At 44.5% G+C, this 10,874-nt stretch overlaps 1 protein-coding gene across 1 annotated transcript; it reads left to right on the top strand.

Annotated features, from left to right (window-relative positions):
• The first annotated feature begins 871 nt into the window (after positions 1–871).
• LOC108924036 (bone morphogenetic protein 4-like) lies at positions 872–8,384 on the top strand. Its single transcript, XM_018735139.2, has 4 exons — positions 872–1,159; positions 4,071–4,193; positions 4,738–5,102; positions 7,518–8,384. Exons 3-4 carry the CDS (start codon positions 4,745–4,747, stop codon positions 8,366–8,368), a joined length of 1,209 nt encoding a protein of 402 aa, XP_018590655.1. The 5' UTR covers positions 872–1,159; positions 4,071–4,193; positions 4,738–4,744; the 3' UTR covers positions 8,369–8,384.
• Positions 8,385–10,874: the final 2,490 nt, after the last annotated feature.

The following is a 10,874-nucleotide window of genomic DNA, read 5'->3' as shown; positions in this document are numbered from 1 at the left end:
CCTTGTGCTGTTCCCTCAAAAAGAGGGCTCTACATGTCTTTTTAGAAGCAGAAGTGTATCAGAACCGTCAGTAGCGCATAGTTACCTGCGTACTGCGGTATGTAAATGGACCGAATGGTTTCTTGAAAACGTTGCATCCTTCTTGAGAACCCCAACGCATGCTTTGCGTGACATTCGGATAGGTGTTACGAGGAAAAGGCAAAATTCCCCTTTGCAGTACATCTGGTTAACCAGGGGTAGTCATAGTGTCTAGACTTCTTCATGGCTGCTTTAAACGGTCTCTGAGGGGAATGCTGGCAAATAATTGTTTCTTTTCCAAAGACATCCAGCATAAACAACAACAGGGCAAAAGATGCAATGATTATGGGGTCCTTAATGTGGAAGGACAGGTGGCAAAATGGCCCAGTGAAGGACACGTCGTATTAGTCACGTGAGAGACCAAAGGCAAAGGTCCTTAGAAAACTTAGATTATTTTCATTCCAAACACACGTATTAATCGCTCTAAAATGGCTATGTGAATTCAGCAGCTAAATGACAGTTTAAGGAGTAATGTACGTGCTACATACATGTGATGTGTTTGCAGACGCCCAGTACTGTACTGAGAGGTTTTACTTTCTAAAACTGAAAAAGTCTACCCACCACTTGTCTGGGCGAACTCAGATTTTATCACGCCAACTAAATAATTTGCTACACCTCACGGCACGGTTTTTTATTTCGCGTGCGCGCGTCTGTCTTTCCTTCGGTGTCCGAGCGAAGGAAAAAAGCGCACGGCTAGTGGCAAGAGGGAGTGGGGGAGGAGGCGCGAGGATAAGTTGGGCGGACGCAGCGGTCTGCGCGCAGCCTCACATGCCAGAACGGTTAGCGGCTCCTCGTGTGCGCGCGACGGGCCCCGTCGTCCGCCTGCAGCTCGCGAGACGAGAAGCTCGACGCGCGTCGGCCGTGTGGAGGAGCGCGCGCGCGCGCGCGCGCGACCGGACGGCCTGTTCGCGAGCGGTCATGTGTGGATCACGCAGGAGGAGCGCGGAGTTTGCGAAGTGTCCCGTGGAGGCGTCTCCGTGCATCTCCTGAGGTCCGCGGCCGCTGTTTTCCAGGACTTTAAGGAAATTTCCAAATTCTGTGTGACGGCGCCAGTCAGCACACTATACCTGGACAGCTCATGGTAAGAGAAGGAGGGAAAAGTCAGAAGGATAAGGTTTGTCTTGTATGTTATGACTGTGTTTCATAATCAGTTTGCAGATAGTTACGAGTATGCATGATTTTCTGTTTTTACTTTTATAAGATGTTAGCGCATTAGATGGTATCTATAGTTTTCTCCTGCGATAAGCATGATTAACAAGCCAGGTCAGTCAGTGAGTGTTGGAGACTAACTGAACGGTTAAGACGACAGTTAATTCGCACTGCTGTCTACTCGTAGTGTTCTTTAAAATAAAAATATGTTTTGTTTCCACACTGTGGATATCGGAAATTAATGTAAGTGGACTTTACTTGACCCCCCCCCCCGGCCCCCGGTTAACACCTGCCCCACGTTGCTGTGTATATGATCGATCAGCCATAGCCGCTTCCGTACTTGGGCAATACACCGACACCAGGCATTTGACACTAATATTTCCTTTATGACCAATTTCTTTCACTCGTTAAAAGTGGATCAGCTTTTTGTTGATTTTAAGATATAAAATTAGGCAAGGCACGAGTGTGTTTCAGAATGTACAATGATATACAACTACAAAAACCCATTCTTTAAATCGCATTTTGCAATCCAACGTTATCCATACGATACATTGTTTTCATTTGCAACTTTATTGTAAAATAAAGTTGCTTGAGTGATAAAACAGTCCCGTTTGTTATTTTTTTGCCCGATTAGGAAGCGCAAAACAAAGTATAATTTGCAGAAGTACTTCCTTACTTAAAAAAGTCCAAACATTTTATTGAATGCTTTTAAACGGCGCTACATTGAGAGAACGTTTGCGCCCGTTGCCTCCTTTTCTGTGGAAATGCGCTCACTGCCTGTTTCAGGCTGAGACGTTGCGCGGGAGATGATGTGTCGTCCGTCCTCGCGGCGACGCTGGTTCGCGAGCGCAGCGCGCGGGGCGCCTCGCTCGGCTCGAGCGCGGCGGCGCGAGACCCGTCCGTGTCTCGGTGCGATGAGCTGAGGAAACGGCGGCGCAGACACTGACTGAAAACTTCGTACGTGGAAAGTTTTAAAAAATATAAAAGCAAAATCAGCGGCGGACGTGTGGTTTTACGCGGTATCGCGCGATAATATCATGATACGGAGAGTGTGTTTTATAAACAAACTGACTTCGCCAGACCAAATTTGCTGTGGTTAGTTCATTTTGTTCTCCACCACGTAACCGGTAACGGGCTTCAAACGCAAGAGGGGAATTTAGATACAAAATATAGCATTAAAAATAATAATGAAATTAAGGAATTTAGCAAAGAAAGAACAGAGCTGCAACGTTAGTTAATACGTTTGTGAGGTGATTTATCTGTATCATTTTTTTGTTCATATGCCTGTACCTAGTAATATACAGAAAACCCCCAGTATCTTATTTTTGAATGTGAAAGGCGATGGGATCAAAATGCAGTCCAGTTAAAAGCCATGCTTGTTTATAATGACAATGATGGTTGCCTTGGACAGTGTGTAGGCGCTCTTCCTACATGCACCACCTACTACGCATCACTAGCGTGTTACCTGCAGCACAGCTGGCTGCTGTGTTGCACTGCGAGAGAACCGCGTGAACTGGAGATGTGCGCGAAACTTTAGGTGCGAAGGCGGACCCCGGCCTGCGTCTCCGCTCGGCCCCGGTGTTTGGGATCGGGCCGCGCCATGGGGCCCGTGGAATGGAATCCCACCTGAATTGCTGCCGTTTGGCCCTTGTGCGACCGGTTTTACCTTGAGAGTGCCAGTAAGTGTTTAGCCATGCACACTTAACAGAACAGTGAGTGTGTGTTGCATGTGTGTGTGCTGCGCGCATACATGATGTAATCGGGTGGGTGTATTAGATGACTACCCTAATGATTTATGAACCTATCACCTGGGAGTTTTACAGACAGTAACGCCTCCACCCCTCAGGGGATGTGTCAGAGGGGGATGGAGCTGCGTGGACATACATCTAAAAGCACAAAATTGCCACCCTCTCCTCTCCATGGGGACAGCTGTGGGGGGTGGCCTGAGGGCAGGGCACAGTTTAGATAAGTGCACTTAAATGGGTGAGCAATGGTTTGCTGTAGGATCCCCAGCTAAAGGGTTTTTGGAATTCTTTGACAAACAAATAACCATTAAAATGCAGATTGAAGCACTGATCAGTACCTTGTTGCCATGTGCTGTTTTTAATAGCTCTTTTCAAGAGGAGGTGATGGTTCCCTTTAGGTTTTTTTATTCACCCAAGTCATTGCCCATTGCCTTGTAGCACCTTGGTCTTTTCAAGTGAAAAGTCTTTCGCATATCTCCTGTCCATTCCATTTAGAGCGAGAAGAAAGAAAATCCCTATGTTAATCCCATAATGTGCCTTTTGCCATTGTGTTTCGTAATCATTGTTTTGCATCGCTTTTTTTTGCTAATTTATTTCTTTACCCGCTAGGCAAAAATATCATGGCATGTTCATGGGGCAGGAGGTGGTTATGTGGTTACAGAACCAAAATATTTTCAATTCAGTTTACAGTACGTTAAAAGTTTATTCAAGCAATGTGCTTCACCTGGATGTGCCTGAGTAAAAACCTGACAATGTGATTTTATATTGTGAGTTTATATATCACCCACAGTGTGTGAGTGACAGAGAGAGTGTGTTCCATTGATGTATGGATGAGTGACCCATTGTAAGTAGTGTATTTAGCAGTGTAAGTCACCTTGGTGAATAAGGTGTGTGGGCTGATAATACTACATAGAGTTAGTTGGAAGTTGCTTTTTAGCAAAGCGTCTGCTAAATAAAGAAATGTCAATGTATATTGGTTAAGTGTAAATTGGGTGACACAAGGGTGTCTGGCAAGCAAATTCAGGAAATTATCACCTTTCTCCAGTGAATCTGGGTAACAGCTCTAGACCTTCTGAAATATATTCTTCTGCATTTCAGGATCGCGTTCACCCTGAAGACCTTTAGGAGCCGCAGAGTGACGAGTGATGTCTCCCCCAAGATCACGTCACCGTTCACAGTCTCAGAAACATGGACTGTTTCTCCAGGCTTTGTTTTCCGTCGGTACGTCTGTCCAAACTGTGTCCCACGAAAAGTGGTTACAGAATAAACCACGCTTTTGCGCTGAAGGTTATGTGCTACAGCTGTCTTTATCGTGTTTAGTCAGAGTTGCTCAATTTTCTGATCCTTATTGGGTTAGAGTTTAGCTGGATTGAAAGGCTAGCTCTTGCTAATTTGTGTAATCACCCGAGCATGAGCGAGGTAAGATACTGAAATTCGAATTCCATTCAAAGAGGTCTTATTTTCAGCCCTTCCATTCTTCCTGTGCGGGATTATTTTGAGGAGAGGTTTTGGTGATATTTGCTCATAAGCTATTTGGCTGTAAAATACAGGACAGCAATTACTATGAAGGAAAGATGTTTTCAGGATAAATGCTTGCCTAGGTAGGATGATGACTGGATGAAAGGGGCAACTGCAATCTAAGCGCTCTCCCATTCTCCACCCCCACCCTTGCACTACACCTCCTCCTTTCATCTTCTACTCCTACTTATTTTTTAACTCCACCCCCATCCAATCAACTTCCCGTCTCTTGTGCTGCTTAACCTAGAGACACCATGAATGCTGGTAAACAAGTGCTGATGGTCCTGCTACTGTGCGAAGTCCTGCTGGGAGAGGGCGACCGCGCTAGCCTGATACCGGAGGAGGGGAAGCGCTGGGTGGCGGGCCAGCAGGGTCACCGCACGGACCAGGACCATGCAGCGCTGTTGGATTTTGAGGCAACACTGCTCCAGATGTTTGGCTTGCAGAGGCGGCCACGGCCCACTCGCGCAGCAGTGGTGCCCCAGTACCTACTAGACCTCTACCACATGCAGTCAGGGGAGGAGGACCAACCTGGGCCTTCCACCGCCAATTTCGAATACCCCGAAAAATCTGCCAGCCGTGCCAACACTGTGAGGGCCTTCCACCACCTGGGTAAGTAAGATAGCACATACTAGCTCCCTCACTGGGCTGGGCTCTTTGACCAGGGTTCTTTATGATCAAGTACAGGAAGTTTTTGCTCCTGCCGGGCAGTGAAACATCTGATATAATTTACAGTCCTGGCTGGAACCATTTATTTCCGTTTCTAGGCTCTTACTGGAGTAAGAAGTTCTGGAAAACTTGCTTGACTTGGCCCTCCAGGTCCAAAGCTAAATAGTCCTGAGAAAATAATGTGATAATGTGTGTGAGCAAGTGATGAGATTAAAGCCCAAAACTGTCAGATAAAGTGCAAGATAATCTTTTGTAAGCTGTAGAGACACTGCGTTGACATGCTGTATAGCTCATTGTTCTGCTCTATTTCTTTGCCTTGCAGCTATCTGACAGTGCTTAACACATAATGTGAATTATAATGCAAACTTAATAAAGACTTGGGACCACCTGTTAATTGCTTAAAGCCTGACACTCATAGCCTAGTCTTACCTTAAGTAAACTACTTCAGTTGAAATTAGAGTAACCTGTACGGTGCATAATTTAACAGAAAATGACCAGTGACACTTTGTATTTAAAAAAAATCTTATACAGCTTAATTAACGGCAAGTAAAGTGCAGTTTCGCAGATTTTTTTCCTGCAATTTTCTTTTACATGTGAGCTTTTTTTTTTCCCAAGCCACAAAAATCAGTTTGCATAGCTGTAGGGTTTGAAAGGACACCAGTGTTCCGTTCCTTTGCAGCGCAATATAATTTTTTCTCTTCCATGCATCTCATGTCGGAGGAAAGCACACGACTGTCATGGAGATTCACCTGCCTCCACCCTGCAGCAGTCCTGCAGTGTGTCCTCCAGGCAGAAGCTTTTCTCGCGGGTCAAACGCATCTCTAAAGAGGCCTCCTCACCGTGTAATTATATTTAATGCTACCCCAGCACAGCCGGCTAAATAAAGCCCTCCAAAGCAGCGGCCGCGCACAGTCTGGCCAGACTGGCAGCTGGCGGGGCCGCCCGATCCTGCTTGGGGCTGAGGGGACGCAGGGACACAAAACAGACCACTTTTTTTTTCTTTTTTTTTTTTTTTGATAAATGAAGAGGAGCACTTGTAAGAGCAGCAGGGGGCGTCAGCAGCAAACGGGTGGGGGAGAACATGAAAGGGCTGCTCCTGGGGAGCGCACTTCACAGGCATCTGTTTACGACCTCTCACACACAGACTACTGAGCTCATTTAGCATCACCAAAACATATTAGCTAAATGCACACTTACTCCAGCACACTGTTCTAACACCAAAATATTGCAGAGAAATGTGACTTCTTGCACAAAATTTTTACATTTAAAACTGTTTTCATAATATATTGTCAACATATCAGTTATTGTGATGTTAAGCATATCGTTCTGAGTTGCATCATTACATATATTGCGACAGAGCACAAACACGCAATGCATTTTAGAAGACATGTTTTGTATGTATAAGGACTTTGGGGTTTCTTTTGTTTTTAAAAATACTCTCTAATATGCATAAAAATATGGAAATCTTGAGGGTGGAGACTTGTAAAAAGAGTTTGCACACAGCAGAAGCTACTCATTTGCCTAGCCTTCCTCCAGAGTTTTTCTGTCAGCTGCTGACAGCAGGAAGTGCTGAGGAAACATCCGCAGCCTGAGACACTTTCAGGTCTGTCTGGGTCATGGGCGGTAGCTGTCGACGGCTTACAAATCTGGTTATGTTTTACCGGCCATGACTAATTGTGCTACACTTGAGAGGACACGTATTGGTCTCTAACAAACCACAGCTAGAGATTTCTTGGCCGGTGCTGGTATCTGACTATTGTTCTCCCCTTCTTTGAACAAAAGCTTAATAGTAGCCTTTGGCCCTTTGTTCCAGAACTAACATATTACCAGGAATTTTAACATGGTAACCAGAGACAAAGTTTCCCTGCTTTTCAAATGTTTATGCAAAGCGGGTTGCATATGTAATAATTTTATCCATTTGTATAGCTGTGCATTTACATAAAAGGAACCACGATATGCACGCACAGGTAAATACACAAAGGGTTATAACTTGGATTTTGGAACATTTCTTCTTATGAGAGCTCAGCTTGTATTAGTGTAGCCCCATCTCATGTGATTACTTACTGGAAGAAATAAATGTCGGACACAGACTGAGCAGTTGAAAAACAGGGAGAAAGAAGGAAGGTCCTGTCAGCGGCAAAGGGTCTATGTTACATGCAGGAGAAGACCATCAAATGAGAGAAGAATCTAATAAGAAAATGGTTTCAATGGAAAAAGCACAGAATGGATTTTGCTAGAACAGGGAAATCAGGAACTGTGTAAAACACTTGTTACTGTGTAGGGTACGTTCAGAGTCCAATGAAAATGTGGGACGAGGGTTCATGGGCGGTGAGGCTGAACTGTTTTCCCTTTCCACAGAGCACCTGGAGCAGGTTGTAGCAGAGGACCGCGTGGATGGGAATACTCCGTTCCTCTTCCTCTTCAACCTGACCAGCATCCCGTCGGAGGAGCTGCTGTCTTCAGCAGAATTGCGGCTGTATCGCCACCGCATCCCAGGGGCCGAGCAGCACACCGAGGATCAGCAGCGCCACCGCATCAATGTGTATGAGGTGATGAAGCCACCGCACACAAGCCAGCTTATTACACGCCTCCTGGACACGCGGCTTGTCTGCCACAACACTTCAGGGTGGGAGAGCTTTGATGTAAGTCCTGCTGTGCTCCGCTGGACCCATGAACGGCTGTCTAACCTGGGCCTGGTTGTGGAAGTGCAGCATTTGAGCCTCCCAACTGCCCATCATAACCGCCATGTACGCCTTTCCCGGTCGCTTCACGCGGAGCCCGGAGAGGACTGGGACGAGACGCGGCCCCTGCTAGTTACCTTTGGGCATGATGGCCGGGGCCAATCTCTGGCTCGGCGGAGCAGACGGAGCCCCAAGCCGCGAGGCCGCAAGCGGGGCCGCCACTGCCGTCGCCACGCGCTTTACGTGGACTTCAGCGATGTGGGCTGGAATGACTGGATTGTGGCGCCCCCTGGCTACCACGCCTTCTACTGCCAGGGGGAGTGTCCATTTCCGCTGGCGGACCACCTGAACTCCACTAACCACGCCATAGTACAGACTCTGGTCAATTCGGTGAACTCCAGTGTACCCAGAGCTTGCTGCGTGCCCACTGAGCTGAGTGCCATCTCTATGCTATACCTGGACGAGCACGACAAGGTGGTCCTCAAAAACTATCAGGAGATGGTGGTTGAAGGCTGTGGATGCCGATGACCGCCAAAGACTTACTCTCCAGGTTTCTTGTCTAAACGTCTTCACGTGGACACTTTATTTATAATTAGATGTAAAATTCTGTTGTTTTTCATTGTCAATATGATCATATATTTTGACTAAAAATATATATTTATAACAACATATAACAGATAAATGTGCATCCTTATTTTAAACATAAATAATAAAGTAAAACACTTTATACCGTATATTCGATTGTACAAATTTTAATAAGAGGCAAGTTAAAGCAGACGGTGATTTTTGTTTAATAAACCAGTATACATCATACCTACGTTTGGGGTTTTACACTTGGACAGTTCAAAACAGTATACTGTTTGGTGTTTTGTGAAGAAACACATTTAGGATGTTTAGTCTTTTAATTACAAAAAGAAAATTTATTGGAAAATGCAAGAGAGTTTAGCTATACAGAGTAGAATACAAATTGGCTAAAATAAAAATTAGGTGAACCTTGTTTGATTAAAAAGTACTCACTGTAAGGTATAATGAAGAAGGTTTAAATGAAAAATTTTTTACGTTAAAAATGAACTGTCTTTCGCAACAATCATGCAAATACCAGGCGTGCAGTTTTCCATTTCTAACTTTCTAATTTCTTATTATGTCTCTTACCAAAGAAATGAAATGTCATGGGTTGACAGTTATTTCAATTAAAACAGAAAAACATTTTCAGTTAAAAAAAAAAACCTTATGCCCACTAATTGTTTTAGTGAATGATCATGAAAAAAATGTTAAATATACATTTATAAAAGCAACTAAATTAAATTCATGAAATTTTATTAAATAAATTCTTTCAGAACTGGCATGCACTCATAACTATTTTCGTTATTGTCGCTTCTTTTTCAACTTGGGTCAGTGTTCACGTGCATTTGGAATGTGTTTGAACTGCAACAGAAAAGTGGACGGTGTTCCAACCGGGACCCAGCTGCATAAATGAGTAAATAACTGTAAGCAGATTAACATTGTAAGTCGCTTTGGAGAAGTGTCAACTAAATGAGTAAATGTAAACGTAAAACAAGAAGCTCCAGTAGTCAAGCGTTGAGCTCATTTATTCTTTGATACATTTAAATTGGTGAAGATTTAGTTATGAGAAACAGTATAAAAGCAGTTCTTTTATTACTGGAATTCTATAAAAACACTTTAAAGAGTGTTGCACTCCTTTCAGAACAAAATGTTCCATCAGTCTGGTGGCTTCTCAGCAGTTAGTACACAGATAACTGTGATATCGAGAGCTCCTCACCACAAGACATGGTGAAACAGTGTAGATAAAGGTGAGCCTAGCTGGAGAAAGTATATCTAGCAGATCTCCTCAATGAATTTTAAACAGGATTCACTGCTGGCTCAGCCACTCTCCTCAGGCACGGGGGACTGGAGCTGCTCTGCGTGCAGTTGATTGACTTGATGGGCTTAGGGATCACTGTGACCTCCTCAAAAATCGGCCTTTCAGTAGTCTTTAAGACGAACAAATGTGCCTTGTACTTGTAGCGTCCTCCTGTGACCTTGAGCGTGTTGCTGCCATCCTGCTGTCTATTGCCACTTACCCTCCTGGTGTCCTTAAGGACCCCGGAGATACAGCAAAGATGCAAATGAAAGGAAACTGATCACATAATCTTGTTTGTCTTCCGGCACCAAGACTAATTTTGTTCTCCCTGCAGAAAGTATCGAACAGGATTTCTGTAAAGAGTTTTCCTGTAAAGAGTTATCCATTTTTAATTTAAATGTCCTGAACTATTTAACCAAATTATGTAGTAAAAGAAAGATCTGATTTTTGTAACGTTTTTTGATTATATACTGAGGTCATCAGTACAATGACAGTCCCTAAATGTCTTTCCCTTATTTTGAAAAGGTCATTATGGTCAATATACAAACACTGTTGGGAACTACACTCGGACAAAGAATTTTGTTATTAAAAATAGAAAAAGCGCATTTGGAACAGAACACGGAGAAACAAGCAGACCCCACATGAACAGAACGAAAAGCCCTCTGTTTACGAGAGAAGGGCTGTTTCTTATCAGCCAGCACTTATAAATAAACTCTACTGTCTGGCAGGAAATGCTGGAGAAGAATCCGGTTGTTTTCCTTTACATTTGTGTGTGTGTGTGCGCGCTAAGAGCTGGATCACTCTTCATGGGTGATCATCGCAGTCTCTGTGCCCAGTCTTTGCAAACTCGGCGTTTGTGGATCAACTGGCTTGTTTGGCAGCCTTTTCACGAGGACTCTTTACACCTCTTGCTATGGGAAACCGTGCTTCTTTGCACTCAATCGCTTACTCGGTTTCGATGACCGCTTTTACAGCAACGTTTTTGCCCGGTGACCTGTGTAGCCGTGTTCTAAAAACAGCATTTTGTATGTTGGCCCTTAGGAGACCTTCCTTCGAGAAGATGAGAACGCAGCACTTTGATACAGTGAGATGGGGAGGAGTATGAGCCTGTGATTGGCTACGAAGAGCCCACCAAACAGCGCGCTTGAAATAAGTTCTTTCCCAGACCCAGGA

Source organism: Scleropages formosus, chromosome 1, assembly GCF_900964775.1.
Source record: "Scleropages formosus chromosome 1, fSclFor1.1, whole genome shotgun sequence".
NCBI classification, from domain to species: Eukaryota; Metazoa; Chordata; class Actinopteri; order Osteoglossiformes; family Osteoglossidae; genus Scleropages; species Scleropages formosus.
This window is presented reverse-complemented; position numbering and strand designations above follow the sequence as displayed.